General features: G+C 43.3%; 1 protein-coding gene across 7 annotated transcripts; it reads left to right on the top strand.

The window, feature by feature from the left end:
- The first annotated feature begins 715 nt into the window (after positions 1 to 715).
- Positions 716 to 17,469, top strand: si:ch73-95l15.5. Of its 7 annotated transcripts, none has more exons than XM_040118458.1 (11): positions 716 to 955; positions 3,718 to 3,947; positions 4,060 to 5,072; positions 5,352 to 5,495; positions 8,436 to 8,513; positions 9,880 to 9,996; positions 11,211 to 11,360; positions 11,501 to 11,668; positions 12,825 to 12,977; positions 14,121 to 14,312; positions 16,536 to 17,469. In XM_040118458.1, exons 2-11 carry the CDS (start codon positions 3,776 to 3,778, stop codon positions 16,665 to 16,667), a joined length of 2,319 nt encoding a protein of 772 aa, XP_039974392.1. In that variant the 5' UTR covers positions 716 to 955; positions 3,718 to 3,775; the 3' UTR covers positions 16,668 to 17,469. The 7 variants fall into 7 exon arrangements, with proteins under 7 accessions (XP_039974392.1, XP_039974395.1, XP_039974396.1 ...); XM_040118461.1 differs by having other exon boundaries at positions 951 to 1,060; XM_040118462.1 differs by lacking the exon at positions 716 to 955 and adding an exon at positions 2,433 to 2,544.
- Positions 17,470 to 18,215: the final 746 nt, after the last annotated feature.

Genomic DNA, 18,215 nt, shown 5'->3' with positions numbered 1-18,215 from the left:
ATGCAGTTCCCTTATCAAACCTTTTTAATTGTGGATCACATCGCCAGACGTGCATAAGGGTTCTGCTCCTCCATTTAAGTACAATAAGACAAAACTGGAAGCACCATTAAAAACAATACAGTCCGATACAACGGTACCACAAAGTGCGGCCTCAAAACTGACCGTTGAACTGAGTCAGCACAAAAACAAGTAAAGAAGGATTCTCAACAAAAACTGAACATTTTGAATAATACAAAGTCATAATATAATTTTTTTTTTTAGAGATTTTCTGTCTTTGGTTTATTCTTCCTGGTAGATATTCACTTGTTTTTTAACACTTGGCCCCTGACTGTTGAGTACGCACGTTGACCCTTTTGCCCTTTACACATGATTGAATTAAAGCAGCACGGCGGGGTAGTGATCAATCATTTAAACCAACTGGTTTTTCCTTAATGGACTGATTCACAGGAGTTAAAACCTGTGCCCAGGATATACTGATATTTCCCAGTCCCTTCGGATTCATATCGATTTCAGATTCTTGGCATATTATTGTGAAGGAAATCACATTCATTTTCTGCAGATCTCGTCCTCCATTCGCTGTAATTTTGTCTTTTGCACAAATCTTTGGTAAAAATGTAAAAAACTAGGCAAAATGTAAATATGCTCTACGTTGCAATGCATGCACAAGATGCACTTGTTTACATCGGTTGGACGTGCTAGATGGTTAGTGGATTCCGGGGCATTGTGACTACAACTTTGACTTTTGGTCATTTTTGTTCCGGGTTTTCGTATACACTTGGACCCAGCTCCGACTAGCAACAGTTCTTGGTAGCCGAACCTAAATATTCGCTGTGATCCCGGTAGTTTTAACACGCGGTTCCGGACGCGCCATCCGGAAATTGCGGGAAGATCCGTAACAGACGCTGGGCAGGACGAAGTCGCAGGAGGAATGCCAAAGCGTCCCCAGGTGGCGCGGGTGAGTTGAGGCCGGGGCCCCGCAGGCGGGGACGCCAGGCAGGGTCGCGGTGGGGTGAATTTGAGTCTGAAATCTCACTCCTTCCCGGAGCCGTAACTCAATCAGGTCTGGACAAACACACATGGAAACGCGAATCGATAACATTCAGTGTGACGCCTTAGATGTCTATCGCGAACAAACGTCCATTCATCCGAAAAGAAATCGCATAAAAAAAAAAAAAAAAGACGCGTCAGAACTTGCCTGAGAATCCTCACATTTTTAAGTTTTCATCCGTATCAGAGTAATGCAGTGACAGTTGTCTGTACATCAATTGATACTTTGCAAACAGGGACTATTAATAGCTAATTCGGCATACTCGTAATGGGGCCAATTTGCCAAAAATGTGAACAAATAAAGGCTTTAAAAAAAATCGGGGCTCTAATGATATTACAACAGCCCATTTAATGAGCTTGTATTGGGTTTTACTCTGCTTGTGGTTTTTTAACTATTTGTCTTCATATTGTTTCCCAAGAAGGCCAACGTGTTGGTGTCAGCGTGTTTTCCATCCACCAGACTGGCAAAAAAAAAAAAAAATTTGCGACGGACTCCCATTTTACCCGCAAAAGTCAAGAAATCCCCACCGAGCACGGGTGCGATTGAGATCGCTGATCAGCGCGGGCGGGCAACGTTCAAATCCGCCCACCTTCCACCGGTCGGTGGTGGGAGAAGTGATCAGATCCCTTGATCGATTAAAAGTAGAAGCATCGTAGTCTAAAAATACGTCCCCACGAGTGGAAGTCCTCGCATTCAAAATGCTACTTGAACAAGAGAACAAAACGATTATCAGCAAACTGTGGGCTACTTAAAGTTAAGTAGTCATCATGCGCAAACACTCTTTTGTTTTTCTATTAATAATACATTTTATCATCGGATGTTATTACTCAGTGTTGTAATTCGTCAATGCGTAGCCAATCGTAGGTACTTTGTGCTCCACTGGGTAGTTTAAGAGTAAAGCACGACATCATATTTTATAACATCTGTGTGTGACATATAAAATCTTTAGGTAAATAGTACTCAGCGGCGTCATCTGTCCGATAAATGTGGTACAAGTACAAAGCAAAGCAAAGCCTAGAATGACAATACTCGTGAAAAGTAAAGGTACTCGAGTACCCCCGAGTCGCACTCGCTCTTACTTTCCACCAGTGCATCGGCGAAAGGATCCAGTCTGAACGGTGCTTTGGTTGCCCAAACTTAAGAAATAATAAATCGCAATTCTTGGGAGGGAAAAAGGAAAAACTTTGATGGTGACTATTTTTTAATAATTAATATTAAGAAAGAAATAAAGATTTTTTTTTTTTTTGTACTAAGAGGCTGTTAATAAATGTTGACAACATTACCCAGCCTCCCCCTCTGTGGGTCAAAAAAAAAAAAACCCAAGCTGTAAAACCCAGTCCTCTCTCAGTCGGTGTTTGCAGACCTCCTCCCTCTGTTCGCACGGCTCTAAACAGGTACGACCGATGACGCCAGCAAGGTGACACCCACCTCGCTCCCTCTGCTCCGGTTTATTCGCAACGCGACTCGGGTTCAGCTCCCGGCGGGGATTTTTGTCTGTAGGAAACTTTTTATTTATTTATTTATTTGTTTTTTTTTTCTAACACGTATTCCTACATTTCACGCGACTTCGTGACAATGCGGATTTCTATCGGGTCCGGCACTTGAATCCGGGAGGGACTTCAGACGTAAGACAATTCGCCGCGACGGCTGAGTGTGTATGAATGTGAAGCCTGCGTCGAAGCCGGACGGGACCCGAACCGAAGACGGTGGATGTCGGTGACGCTCCCGCCCCGCGTGTGGGAAAACCCGGCGGCTCTCGACCTCGGTCCCCCTCAAAATAGAATCGGAGCGACGATAGTTGAACTGTTTTCCACTAGACGGTGAAGAGTTTCCCTCCGGAAAACCTGTTGCCTGCTGTTTGTGGTTCCCGGAGAGAGAGAGAGAGAAAAAGATTACTCCACCTTTTTACGGTTCTGATTCACTGTTCACAGAAAGTACATTTCTAGTTAAATCCGTGTGCCCCCCCCCCCCATTACGGCTTGAACGGGTTAAAAGGACGGTGGGGTGTCTCGCATTTGACCTTTTTCGAAAAACGCGGAGGTCCCGTGAGGGCCGAGGGGTTCGTGGAGAGACCGGCCGTTGCGGGGCAGAAAGCTCCATTCATCGACGGCCTGACTGAGTTCGCCGTCGGCGTGGCCCCAAGGTCGACGTGTCCTGCCCCGTGGGAGGCTTCTGTAAACACCCAGCCGCGGCGAGCAGCGTCAAACCCGTCCGAAGCGTTCGTGCGAGGGGGGAGGGACAAGGCACTAGGGAGACACACTCGGATACGTCCGACTGGTAGGGATTAGGTGCCTCCGTCGAACTTTCTCTGGCCCGTTTCTCGAATGTAATTCTGCTGTCTCTACCTTCTTTCCTGCAATGAATGTTGTGACTCAGCCTGGGGGTTTGGACCTTACCAAAGTTTTGGGGGGGGGGTCACAAGATAAAATCTGTGGAGTAACCAGATGATTAGTGGGAAAGGAGAATCGAAGGTACCTTTCTGCTTCGCAAAATTTCAGTTTATTTGTGTCTGACCTCTCTGTAATAATTCCCCTTTTCCCTGTGAAGTTCTGAGAGTGTCTGAACAAAACGATTTGAGACGACCTGTGGGTTCCTGTGGCCCAGGTTGTAAACACTGCTGTAAATGCATCTGTTTTTTTTTGTTGTTGTTTTCCTGCTTTAATCCACAGAGACTTTGCAAACACCTACTGGACAACGAAGAGGTATCGGATCGGCCCTCTGCCCGCAATGTCCTCCAGAGGTAAAAATGACTTGTGCCAGATATGTGGCGGTGCCCTCCAGGGAAACCAAAGGCGGTGGCTGTTTGCGGCCCAAAATAAGAAGGCTGGTAAGCCTCAGACCCCGACAGAGTCCCTGAGGGGAGGAAGGTTGTCCCGGTCCTCTCAGAGCAGCCCCTGGGGTGAGTCTGGAGCATAAGGAAATAAAGAGAAGTTTTAGGTCTCGTACTGTTTGCCTGTTGTCAACTGTTCTGTTTTTCCTTTTTTTATTCTTTTTTTTTTTACTCTTGACAGGTAGCACGCTATCGCTTGGTTCCTCAGTGTCTCTCTCCAAGTCCCAGTTATCCCTGAGCTCCCCGTCGAAAGGAGTTGACCTGCTCTCCGTGTTGACCCACATATTGGGGCAGGCCGTGCCACGGGGCAGCAGGCAGGGGGAGTTTGTGTGTGGCAAATGCGTGTGCGTCCTCGAGCGGGTCTTCAAGTTCGACTCGGTGATCGCCAGGGTGAGGGTGCTTTCTTCCGAGAGGCTTCAGAAGCTGACGCAGGAGAGGGACAAGATCAGACAGTGGGTGCGCCAGAACTACCAGCAGAGACACCCACTGGACTTCCAGAGCAGGGGCAGCACCAGCGAGGATGATGGGGAGGAAGAGAAGGAAGGCTACAGGGAGATGCTCAAAGAGAATATGGCGCTCTCTGAGTATGAGTGCTGGTCCGAGAAGTGGGACACGTGTTCGTATTTTATAAGAACGGGTAAGAGATGCAGAAAGGGCAAAGGATGTGAAGGCTGTGATTCTCTCCGGGTGTCCGACTCGGATTATGAGTCCGTCTGTGGGGTTCCTCGTCGCCTGCCTGTCCAGCCTCTCTCCCCGCTGGCATTGTCCCGGGACAAATCCCAGAGCATGCCCCTCCACTGGCAGAGGGTACCATCCATCAGCTCCAGCCCGGCTTCACTGGCGGGATCCAGTCTCTCTCTACGAGCATCGTCCCGCACTGAGTCCGTTCAGTCGCTGGACTCCCTTGATGGCAATGACCTGTTCGACTCACCGGTTGATCAGTCAGTCAACTTTATGCTGAAGGAGCTGAGAAGTATTGAGGGGAGGCCCGTCAGCTCGCCCTCTGGGAGCAGCATCCCCGTTCTGGAGAGGAAGGACGGGAGGTACTGCGGAAAAACTGGGGAGATGGCGTCACCCACAGTGAACAGGGTGCTGAACTTTGGGGAGGTGCAGAACGGAGGGGATGAAATGGATGGAGAGGACAAGGATGTCCTGACAGAACTTAGGGACGAGTTCATGCCTCTTCATCGAGAGGTGAGTGTCTTCATTCCTGCCTGAGCATGCCATAGACAATTCAAATGTACTGTGCAAATATTTATATATATATATATGTATGTATATAGGAATGGAAAAACTCTGACCAAACGCTGTGTGTGCTAGTGGCTGTAAATATTGACAGAGTGTGGTGCAATGGGTAATCTGGGAGCAACTGAAGCCCGTGCAGCAGTCCAACAAGATTGGACGTTTCACTTACGCTTTTTACAAAATGGTTTCGCACACCATGCTTACCGATGAAATCACTTGTCATTTCAGAGCACCACTGGCAGGGTTCACCACGCCGTCAGGCACCTGCGAGGCCAGCTGGACCGAGCTGTGTCCCGTATCAGGACCCTGGAGGCCGAGCTGAAACACGGGGGGAGCAAACCAGCGGAAGTCGACGGATCAGACTGGGCACCTGTAAGCGTTCAGTTTGCTTCGTCACACACGCACTGGTTTGACATTTGGGAACTATGTTTATTTGCTTTCTTGGGGGCACCTGAAAAAATGAGCAAAAACTATTCCAGCACACGACCCATCATAAATCCACAGATGATCATTTTTACACCACAGATGATCCCCCCCCGTTTCCAGTCTTTATGCTAAGCTAAACTAAAGGGCTGCAAGCTGTAACTTCATGTTTAATGAAGATATACGTATGATCTTGGTACCAATTACAGCTGCAGCCATTAGTTGATTCATTGATTAGTCAATGGATTGAAAATTAATTGGCATCCATTCAGATTATTGATTCATTCTCTAAGTCATTTTTTTAGCACAAGTGTCAAATATATTTACTATTTCTAGCTTGTCAAACATGAGGACCTGATGCTTTTCTTTGTCACACATGATAGTAAACTGAATGATCTTTGGATTTTGAACTGTTGGTCAAACAAAACAAAACCTTTTGAAGATGCCACATAGGTCTGTGGGATTTTATAAAAGGCATTTTTTTTAGTATTTTCTGGCAATTTATTGAAAAAAATGATGAATTGATTATTTGAATCACTAAATTACTCAACAATAAAAATAATCACTGTTTGCAACCCTAGTATCCGAGCTCATCTAACTCGGCAAGAAAGTAAAGAATATTTCCCAAAATGTCGAATTATTCCTTCAAATAGGTTAATGTGTTCAGTGTTACAGTTAATTCATAAAGGGAATAAAAATAGGAACATTAATAGTTTATAATAAAAATGAAAAATCCTAAATGTATAAACTTAACAATAATCTAAAAATAGAATAAATATAATTGAAGATTGAATTGTGATATGTCAGTGATGTGACCTTTTCGCAAACTAGAAAAACAGGTTCATTGGACAGTGCAGCACTGCACAGCAGCCCCTCAGTCACATGTCCACACAGCTCCATTACCCGCTCTGTGAATGTTGACTGAGCACAAATATAGCGTTATGAAAGGAATGGAAGGGTGGGTGTACTGTGTTATTGTGTCTCTGGAAGGGTGTGTCCACGTTTCCTCATTTACAGGTGCAGATAATGACACGTGCACACACACACACACACACACACGCAAACACACTCACCCACACCCACACACAGACACACAGCCTCTCTCTGGAATCTTCCCTGACCAGTGGAGTTTGCCCCGGGCTCAGTAGTCTTATGATAGACGATATCATTAACAGGCCTCTCAGCTGCTTTGTAGAGCCCTGAGTCCACATGACCTGATCCCTATCAGAAGGAGGGCCGCTGCGTTCTCAAGATGAGCAGAGCTTAGAAAAATGTGTGGGAGTAGCAACAGGTTTAAACCTGCAATAACTGATTTTGCAAAAACCTTTATTTTTTTTTTTTTTTTGGGGCCAAAAAGAGAGCAGATGAAAGACGTTGTGAACACAATACTGATGTATCATCACCTTTTTTAAGTTGATGGGACAAGCTGGTTAGCAAACGGTTGCTTACGTACACAACCAGCAGTTACTTATTAACATGATCATTTGTAGTCGCTTGTTTCTGGCCACCCAGCAAATAAGCATTCACTCTCTTTTAGCTCTGTTTTTGTACTCTACCAACGTCTGAGGGAAATATCCGACTCTTTATCTGCGAAATGCTCCACTATGTTCACCAGCTGGTCTCTATCTGTGTTTTGTCTGATGTTTTGGTGCTGAGCAGGCAGCGTACGGTGTTTTTTGCCGAAAGCAGCTGCCTGCGGCTAAGTCCGGAAACAAGGTTAACGAGAGTCGGGCGCGAGAACGAGAACATTGAAGTGACAGGTTGTAAAATCGAAACACTGAGCTGAAAGAAGCTAAAACCCTCTGTCGAGCTGAGGGAAGGAGTCGATTAATTTCTCTTTTGATTCATCAAGGCAAGGCAACTTTTTTTGTATATAGCACATTTCAACAACGAGCCAACGCAAAGTGCTTTTAATAAGATATAAAAGGTATCAAGAAAAGAACCACAAGGCAATATAAAAAGACACATAATTAGGATTCAGAAAGAGCAGAATAAAATAAAATAGAAGATAAAAATGAGCTAAAATAGAATAAGACAGATTAAACAGGGGAATAATAATTACAGTGCAGTGCAAGATATTAATAAATTGTCCTAAATTAATTTAATAAAAGGCAAAGGAGGGCACCTGATATTTTATGGGAGTTTGTTAAATGAAATAAAAGGGGTTAAAAATGTTGATTAGGGCTGCAACTAACAATTATTTTCATTATTAGTGAATCAGCTAATTACTAGGCCAAGTATTGCAACTATAATCAATTACAGTTAGATGAAACTATGCAGCAAATCCTCACATTTGAGAAGCTGTAACCACAGAGTGATTGACGGAAAGTTTCTGCTTGAAGAATGACTGACACAGTTAATCCATTATATAAATAGTGGCTGATTCATTTTTCTATTGATACACAAATTGATTAATCATCTCTTATATTAATATCTCCAAAAACAATGGTATCAAAAAAAAGTATTGTTCTATCAGTGGTGAAGCTCAGGTATTGCATTAGTAACAATAGAACCCCAGTGGAGCTTCAAAGATTTGTCAAATTAGTAAATTGAAAGAAAATTAAACTGGCGGCTATTTTTATAATTGATTAGTCCATGAAGTCATTTCTTTTAAAAGTAAAATCCCAAACACATGATGGTCACAGGTTCTCACATGGGAGAATTTCTTGCTTTTTTTTTTTCGGTCTTATTTTATAGTAAATGATTGTGATAATGAAAATAATTGTAAGTTGCAGCCTTAAAACCCAGCCCGCGGGATCTGAGGTATATTTTGCTCAGCCCAACTCCAGAATTGTTTCATTAATGCCGCAGTTTGATTCTGCTCTGACCTTTCTTTTTTTTTTTTTTTTTTTTAAAAAGAAACCAATTTGTTCTCCTCTTTTCCTCCAGCTGGTCCAGGAGGAGGGTGGCAGTTCCCTGGTGCAGAGCCTCGGTCACTCCCTGCACAGCCGGGACCGTCTGATCCAGGTGGGTGAGGAGATGAGAGGAGACAGGACTCAGTCATGCACACAGCAGTGAGATCTTCTGCCACTGCTCTGGCTTTGGCTCAAAGCTCGCTGGAATGTGGTTTGTCTCTGAAGTCCTCGTTCGCCCTTAAAGTGGCAGCGCCACAGCTCCCATTCGCTTTGTTTGTGCACCACATTGTCCCGGGGACAATGAACTATGCATTCATAAGCTTTGATCGGCTGCCCTTATGTAACAGCTAAATGGCTAAAGCAAATAGGAATGTCCAATCAGAGGGATGACCATAGAAAAGTGTGCGTGAATGGGTTACAGCCCATTAAAGGTGATCAATAAGTGACTGTGTAACACAGTCCCTGTTGCACTTTCACCTGTGTCGGAAAATGTGCGGCGCTGGTTTTATGATGTGCCACACTAATAGCTTGAGAAGATCTGTACCGCGCTCCTATTTGTCCATTAAATGCCAATCCGCAGCCGGTAGCGTTTTAGCTTTGCTTGGCATAAAGACTGGAAACAGGGGGAAACCGCTAGTTGTCATAAAAACACAATACGTCCTTGTTATTTAGTGAAGTGGTGGACGGATTTTGTTGTCTTTCGCACAGAGCCAGGCTAGCTGTTTCCCTCTGTTCCCTGTCTTTATGCTAAGCTGAGCTAAGGGGCTGCTGGCTGTAGCCTCATATTCGCCGTACAAGCATGAGAGTGGTATTGATCTTCTCATCTAGCTTTTCCCAAAAAAGCGAATGAGCGTATTTGTCACTTTTGTCACTTTTTTTGTTTTGTTTTTTTTTAACATGCATACATCTAGCATCGAAAAATACTATATGTTTTCATCAAAGACAAGCTGTTTATATGCAGCGAATATCAAGTTAGATAGCAAATGTATACTATAAATGTGATAACTATGTTCCTAAATCCTCTCGATAAAGGAACAGATGTATCAGCAACATTTCCAGAAGTTCAGTTTTAATTTTCTTTAGATGTTTTCTGAACTCGTACAGTGAGATTTGCGCGGGTTTCAACAGATTTGAGGGTCGGGGTGAGTAGATAAGTAATAAATGTGGCTGCCTGGCTGATGGAGCTATAGATTTATGACGGCGCTGTCTGATCTTTGCAGTGGTTCTCATTTGCATGCATATCAGCTTGGCTCCGGCTAATTATGGCTCTCCGTATTGACTCTTGCACGAAATGGTTCCATAAACTTTGAGGCTTACAAATATCCACACTTAGTTAAGCCCTCAGTCTTCCAACTCAGGCAAAGACGGTCCAAATCGGATAAACTGCAGTTAAAGGGTGTCTCCCCCCCAAACAGTGCTACTTACGTGAGTGCGTTTGCTGTTTGACACTTAGCAGGCAGAGATTTCTTCTCTTCCAGGAGTGTATGGGTCTGATCAGAGGACTGTGCGTGGAGGAGGGAGCAGGCACGGAGCTGGCCAACAAGCTGACTGAGAAACTGACCGAGAATCTGAGGGAAATTCTCTCTGACAACAAGGTTAGAGCCGGCATTGTCCTTTCTGATCCTGGCATTAAGCGCTCACTGCTGGGTCTGCTTATGATGACACATAATACCCACTCACTGAAGCATACTGGTTATTGGCACAAGCAGACAAACAGTTGCTGATAATCATCAGACTCAGTGCTCCTGTCCCTGAAGGCCTTTGTATTTGCATTGCAGGTCTTGTGATAGGTATTTTTTAAATGTTTTTTATTTTTAACTCAGGCCCGCAAGAAAGTTGAACCAGTCTAGTAGCAGCATGTCAGAGATTCCCTCTGCCTCTGTGGAAAAAGTATGGCTGAGATTAGACACTGTGTTTTGAGTTAAAGCTATTGTTTTCTGAGGGCAAAGCACATGAAGATCAACTTTTTGTGTGTTTCTTGTGGATAATCTTGACATGTCGTAGGCCTTTCAGTAAGCGTTGGGGCTTTACAAGTGCCGATCTGGTGCCTCTCAGAAACAAATCAAGATAAGTAGAGACTGGAGCGGTGAACTGTCAAAACACAGTGGAAAAATACCGTTTTTTTAATTTCCCTTAGCTCGAGATGACGTCTACATATGTCTTGTTTTGTCTGACCAAGAGTTCGGAACCCTAAGATACTCAGTTGATAATGCTATAAAACAGAGAAAACAACCCAATTCTCACATTTGAAAAGCCTTGAAAAAGGATTTTTGTTTAAAAAAATCACTGAATATTAAAATAGTTGCTTTTCATTTCAGCTCTAATCCATCTACCTTCCTCTGCTTATCAGGGTCTGGATGTGTAATTTAGTTTAAAACCTGAAATTACACATTACAATACATTGCACATTTTCATGGGATAAAATGACTGAGTCTGATTTTGTGTTTTTCCTTTCAAACTGAACCTTTAAACCTTTACTTTTTTTGTACTTGTTATGATTCTAGTCTATGAATATTAGACAGATCTTTGCTACCAGATATGTAGGTCCGCAACTAACAATTATTTTATCGATTACTCTCCTGATTATTTTTACGATTAACTGATTAATCATTTAGTCTATGAAATGTCAGAAGAGAGTGAAAGTGCCTGTTAAAATTGCCAAAAATCAAAAGTAATGTCTTGAAATGTCTGGTTTTGTCCAACCAAAAGTGCAAAACTAGAAAATATTCAGTTCACATTGGTCTTAAACAGACGTTGTATTTAAATTTGATTTCTCAAATGTAGATGTAACATGTTCTGTGCTCTGCAGGCTGCCCTGAAGACTCTGAGGTCTGAAATGACTGAGAAAGAGACGGGCATGGAGAACGAGATCGAGGCACTGAGGAAGGCCGGAAGAGACCGAGAGAGAGACCTCGACACACTCAACGTTGTGCTGCAGTGCAACCAGGATATTATCAACGTAAGAAACGCACGCACACACAATAGAAACCACTGAATGAACTGCACGCATTGTGTTTCAAAACACACTCCGTACACTTGTACTTTGTCCCCGTGCTTTAAGTTTTATTGAGACTGACCTACATTATGTGCTCACTCCAGGACTTACGAGTGGCTCTGGGGGAGAAGGAGCGCCTGCTGAAGGAGGTGGAGAAAGAGAGGGAGGTGTGGAGACAGAGGGACCGGGCCCTCGCTGCTGTCCTGCAGGAGAAGGAGGCCCTGATCCGCTGTCTCAAAGAGGAGCTGGAGAGCCGTCAGAGAGATGTGCAGGTAATGCAAGCACTAAAGGGTGTACCTACTGAAGTCTCTCTTAACATCGTTCTCTCACTTGTTCAGCCACCGCGGTCCAAGCGTGAGAAGATCTGAGTGGATAAAAATGTTGATGCGCTTGCCTCTACCGCGTGCTCACAGCAAAAATAAGCTTACGGAGCAACAGCGAAAGTGCTTGGAGAACTTTTTCGCCCCCATTTTCTCCCCTCAGGCAAGATAGAGGCTGCCCGACATTGTTGATGAAGGTTGTTGGGGTTGTGTGCACCCTCAAAGGAATACCTGCGGACACTCCCTTAGGACTGAAAAAAAGCACCATCAACCTAGGTTTTTGGGGGAGGAAACCCGAAAATCAGTATTTTCTGAGACCACCCTTTGATTTCAAACCGCACCGGTTCTCCCTTAGTTACACTCGTGCGCAGTTATTCAAGCTACTTGGCAGGTGGGTCGATCCGAGCAGCTTGGGGAACTGAGGCTGTCTCGGTGTCTTCTGTCTCTTCCTGTGATCCCAGACTGACTCCCTGATGTTGGGATCAGGGCTCCGTGGGGGCCAGACCGTCTGTTGCAGGACTCCCCGTTCTTCTGGTGCATGAAGACAGCCCTTTATCACTACGGCTGCATGTTTGGGCTCGTTGTCCTGCTGCAGAATGAACTTGGGACCGATCACATGCCTCCCTGATGGTACTGCGTGATAAGAATCTTAAAAACCTGAAGTACCTAAAAGTTTTTTTTTTTTACAGTGCTGTTTATTTTTCCTCACAGTTAATATTCCCGTCTCTTGTCAAAGATAGTAAAGCACACGGGATATTTGTGGCGAAGGAGTAAAAATGCAAATACAACATTATCTATCTATGAAAGTACAACTTACAAAGCATTTATGTTTGTTTCGGTATATTGCCATTATTATGAAAAGAACAGTAACCCAAATTACATATATGTGTACACACAGGGATATAAATGGACCTATGTGTTCATTTAACGTATTCCTCCCTTCAAAGAAAGTTGCAGAGCTTTCATTCTCTCTCTCTTATTGAATGAGGAGCCTGTTCTGCAGTCCTCAGTGCTCTTAGTCTCTTCTGGCAGACGAGGTTTGTCAGTAAATATTGACTTCAGTGACCATGGGGAAACTTTTACTCACAAGCATGTCATTTTCCCCCAGGCTCTTTCTGACTCTGTGACTGGTCAGGAGGCGGCAGGGGGTGGGACTGGGCAAGCCGCCTCGTTGAAAGACAGAGAGGGAAACAGTGCCACCTTGTGCCAGGAGGTCACCTCACTCACCGCAGCGCTGCAGGAATACCAGGTCATGGTGCAGGTGAGATAACAGCGTCAGGAGTTGATTTGAAAGTTTCATAGATTAAAGAGAGAACTGAAAAGGTGGCCTGCAGATTTCACCCGCTACTTCTTGTTTTTCAGCACGCTTTGATAGATAATTAACAGCTTCATATTAGACAACTGAAGATATGATAAAAAACAGGACAATTTTAGGAAATCTAAAAAATTCCCAAGATTCTGAGATTCATTTTGACTCAAGGCCGTGATTGCATAGTCTGGAGTAGAACTGAGACAAATAGTCGATCGACAGAAAAACAAACAGCAACAATTATGTTAATCAAGTAATTGTTTCAGCCATTTTTCAAGTAAATAAAGTGGAAAAAAAATGCGACACATTCTCTGGTTCCAGCTTCTCAAATGAGAAGAGTTGCTGCTTTTCTCTGTCATATATAATTTTTAAAAAGAATATTTCTTGGTTTTGGAATTTTAGTTAATCAAAACAAGACCTTTTGAGGATGTCATATTGAGCCCTGGCAAGTTGTGAGGGACATTAATTAAAATTAATTAAAAAAAATAGTTTGACATTAATTAGACTAAATGATTAATCAAAAAAAAAAAAATCAAAAGATTAATTTAACAATGAAAGTGTTTGTTAGTTGCAGCCCTAGTATGGAATAGCAAGAAAAATATGCAATCATAATGGAACAGTGGCATAAAGACAGAGCCAGGCTGCTTCTTCCAGGGGAATGCTAAGCCTTAATGCTAAGCTAAGGTAAGTGGCTGTTGGCTGTAGCTTCGTATTTACCGAACACACTTGACACTGGTATCAATCTTATCCAACCCTGATCAAGTAAACAAAAAAAGCTTATTTTCCAAAATGTCAAAATGTTCCTAGAACTGAGATTAATCTTGCTTAACAGTGGCGACAAAAATGTCACATTCAGCAGTTGAGACTGGCGAGGAAAGCATACTGCCAGCTGAAATAATGATAAATAAACTATACAGGAAATCAGATCTACAGTGTAGGGTCTGATAGCCTCAAGACAATGGCCATCTGCTTCCAGGTCCACACAACCAAGAACCTGCGATGCTGAAAAACAACACACACGCACACACAACACATTAACAACAAATCTCAACCTCTCCAACTTTTCTTTTCTTTTTTTTTTTTCCTCTCCGCCAGGATCAGCAGGAGAGTCACAGTCAGACAGTGTCCTCTCTGACGGCTCAGCTCAGAGACACCCGGCGGGAGCTGAGGGAGAGAGAGAAGGAGAAGAAGGAGGCTGATAGAGCCCGGCGGAACGTCAGGGAGGACAGAGAGAGAGAGGAGAGGAGACTGAGGGACAGTCTGGAAAAGAGAGACAAACTCATCGAGGTAAAGTGCTGGAGTCTGCTGCTCATGGTCTCATAAGCCCCTTTTTGACCATTAGGGGTTAAGGTTTACCAAGAAGTTCCAGGAGCTGTGGAACCAGTGGAATGAGATCACGGCTTTGTCCTCTCTCCCACCGCTCCCTCTCTGTCATTCACTATCGCTCTTTTTTTTTTTTCACTCTTTTCTTTTAAACAAGCCGTAAACAACAACAAACGGCCGACCCTCGTCCCAAATATCGATACTCGAGTACTTTCTTGCTTTATGCATGATGCAGTACACAAGCTGAAGCAGCCACGGTGTCTGTGTTTGACAAATCAGTGACGGTCAGCCCTGCAAACCCCACCACTGAAGTCCTTGTACCTTGTGAAAAGTTACTACCTCTACGACAGGGACTTTTGTTACCCTGACGCTGTTGTACAGGAACTAAATCCAGCCCCTGGTTCCCCTGGTCGAAACGCAGGTTTTTAGTTCCCGAGTTCTTATTTGAATATTTGAATATTCGGTACACGTATGCCGATAAGGAACGCTACGAAATAGCCATACAGTATCAACTCTGAGTAAATAATTAACACCCAAACACACACTGATGGTTCATCGGTGGTTCAAAAAATCTCAAATGTGACGATTTCCCCCTTTTCTCTGTTTGTTATATCGCTGTAAACTGAATATCAGTGGGTTTTGGGAACGTTGTTCAGATAAATTATGATCTTTGAAGACGTCAGCTTGGACTATAAGGAATTGTGAAGACATTTTTACATTGTTTTTTTTTTGTTTTGTTTTGTTTTGTTTTATAGACCAGTTGATTAAAATAATAGACCAGTGAATTGATTATGAAACAAAAAAGTTTTGCAGCCCTAAATATCTCCTTCCCCACTGAAATATTTCATCTAACGTTCATACCTGACTTCAGGTTGTCGTCTGCTGTGACGCCAGTGACTACTATACGCCACTAAAGATGAGGTGTTAAAGTGCCAAATATTGCCTAAAGTCACTCCAATAATTATCAAAAAAGGCCTTTTTTTTATGATTAAACATGATCTATTCAAAGGTCAAACATTTATCAACACCAAATAAATGTCACAGGGAAAGAAAAAAAAAATCCACATTTATTAATTAACAAGTGAGAAATTCCACTGGTGTGGACTTGTTTTAACGCTGACAGAGAGAGACAGTAATGCGCAGTTGGACATCTGCCACGGGTCCAAGAGACTCTTAGCAGAAAAGTAGCTGGGTGCTCTCTTAAGATGATTCATCAAGCTACTGTTGTTGTGCATCGTGTGACGCGTCGCCATGCCTATTCAACAGGCCACACACTGAACAGCCCTGTCTGGATTTCAGTTCACGTTTATGCGGCAACGATATAGTTGCTACTGAAAGTAATCAATGTAGGAAGACAACAACAGGTGACAGAGAAGCAGGAAGTAAAACTACACCCTGAAGCACAACACAGTTTAAAAAAACAAAGTTTTGTAAAGGTTTTTCTTTTAGTAGTGCAGTATATATATATATTTTTTGTTAGCAATAAAAACCTAATTCTTGGAAAAATGCAGGGAAGTAAAGTATAAAACTACTTCATCTTCTACCTGAAAAAGATCAAGAGAAGACACGAGCCCCTCTCAGACGTGCGTCCCCCCTTTTACATTAATCTGATGGCAGTTTAACATGTCGCTCTCACGTCGAAACACGTGCCCCGGTTAGTTTTACACAGAGTCAACAGCGGCAATCTTACCAGGTCGGACCTAGTCCAATTTCTGAATCGCCTTAAAGCAGCGCTCTTGAATAAAGGAACATTCAGCAAAACGCTTTACATGCAGCATGTGAGCAAGTTAATTGTTAAATGAGCTTAACAGGATGTGGACCTGTCCGTTAACGCTTGTGCACCGTCAGATATCTTAGAGCAGGCAGCAGAATTTGCTCTATAATGATTTAAATTATTACACCGATGTGAAAATCCCATCAGTGATGCAGCCTGTGAACGAACATAAAACAATTCTTCCTCCTTAATAAGGAACATTGATATGAGACACCTACTGTATGTTTGTGAGAGAGAAGGGCATCAGTTTAACAGAAGCCAGCAATGTTACGTATTCCATGTCTGAGAAGGGGCTAGGCTGAGGGTCAACAAAAGAGTAAAGTACAACACTTAAAGTTGTACTTTCACTTTTAGTTGTACTTTTTCTTTTGATGGTGACTGACTGGGTTCTTTTTTTTTTTCACCCAACGTAGCAAATCCTGCTGGATGCTGAGCAGCGGGACCATCTGTTCAGAGAGCTGCAGCTGAACCTGCAGAACAAATGTGACCCTGTGGCAGCCCGTCGACCACACGCTGTGATAGAGGGGGGGGACATACTGCGCTGACAAGACGCACACTAACTGCACGTAGCCGGAGGAGTACTTTGCACTTTCTTGCATCACCTTTTTGCCTCTTCAACATGCGTATCGGGGATGTACATTAAGTCTATTTTATTTTTATCTTTCCACATTTTTCTGGAGGCTTGCACTTGCAGACTGGCTTTGTTCTGCCGTGGCCCAAAGGAAAGTTGAATTTTTCCACGATTGCTACCAAACTCTCTGGAGTGAATCAGTCATTTCAGACTTAGAGAGTCGGACACAGCCCGACTGTGTTCAGTATGGAGCGATGTCAGGCGTAGCTTCTTACAGCTGGATGTTTAATACTTGATTTAAAAACAACCAGAATACTGTATTTAGTTTTATTGTTTTTTTGTTCTGTGTTCTTTTTTAATGTAAAGGGTGTAATGGTTTAATTCATGCAGTTGGATGTTGCTGATACAAACATTTCTGAATGGTGTGATTGTGGACAGGAGCAGTTATGTTAATGCTTTGAGTCGAAAATTGCCTCCCTTTATTCTGTGAAGCTCGTTGCAGCCGGTGTCTTGTGCTCGTCTTTTTGCTTTCTCGGTACAGATCTGCTAATTTTTTGTTTACAGTGCTGCTTTTAGCGCTCATGGAGGGGAATACTTAGGACCAAATTAATATTTTTGACCGCTTTCATACTCTGCTTTTGTATCTGTCTCATTTTTTATTTTATGTTGGTACTACTCTGTTATCTTCAATGTTTACATGTGTCGTATTGTTAGCCTGGGACGTATGCATTTTCTTTCTTTTAGCTCAAGAGAATTAAACACTCTGATCCAAGTACCTAATGTCTGTAGATGCTGTTGTTTCGTTAACCATCATGCAAGCTTGGTGATGAAAGTTGACGTTTCATTAAAAGCTATCTTCAGTTTCACTTAAGTAGGATTTATGCAATGACCAGCACTTCTAATAACATCTCCGTTTCTGAGAAATCACGGTTTGGCCATCATTTTGACATGGCGGACGGGTCTAAATACTACAATACCCATGACCCTCCGCCACAGTTGCAATGGAGAAGAAGCCAGTCAGAAGCTCGAATCAGGGCGGCAGCGAATTCAAAACTTGAATTAGGGAACAAAACACGGCGCCATAGTTGCTGAACTGGTCCAAAATTGACATGGAGTCCAAAAGTAAAATTGACTTTAACTGCAGATTTTCCTGTCAGTTTCTCACCATCGTTATCTTTAGCTTTCTTCCGCCGTTAGCGGCACTAGCAGAATTTTGAGCGCCGTGATTGGACTTTTATTGCCGAAAAAACACCTCGGGAGTTGTAGTTAATCTCTCCCTCGAAGTTTGCATGTACACAGGCCTTGTATCCTTGGATGGATCACTGAAGGGGCCTAAGAGGCACCCTCCCCGGGGGCCTAAAGGGTCAGGGGGCCCCCGAGGCTTCACCTGCAAAACAGGCACATACCGACTTCTAAGACACAAAATGACCACAGGGGGCTCCAAATGACTACAAAAAGAGAGCAAATAACTACAGAGAGACACAAAATGACACCAAAAAGGGGAAAAACAACTACAAAGAGA

Source organism: Xiphias gladius, chromosome 22 (genome assembly GCF_016859285.1).
Source record: "Xiphias gladius isolate SHS-SW01 ecotype Sanya breed wild chromosome 22, ASM1685928v1, whole genome shotgun sequence".
NCBI classification, from domain to species: Eukaryota; Metazoa; Chordata; class Actinopteri; order Istiophoriformes; family Xiphiidae; genus Xiphias; species Xiphias gladius.
Note: the sequence above shows the minus strand (reverse complement) of the source record. Positions and strands in the feature narration are given on the sequence as shown.

Coding starts and splice junctions, on each gene's coding strand:
- si:ch73-95l15.5 (XM_040118456.1), top strand. CDS start 2,759: ATGTCGGTGACGCTCCCGCCCCGCGTGTGGGAAAACCCGGCGGCTCTC. Junction 5,496..8,435: donor ACGGATCAGACTGGGCACCT/GTAAGCGTTCAG, acceptor CTTTTCCTCCAG/CTGGTCCAGGAGGAGGGTGG. Junction 8,514..9,879: donor GCCGGGACCGTCTGATCCAG/GTGGGTGAGGAG, acceptor CTTCTCTTCCAG/GAGTGTATGGGTCTGATCAG.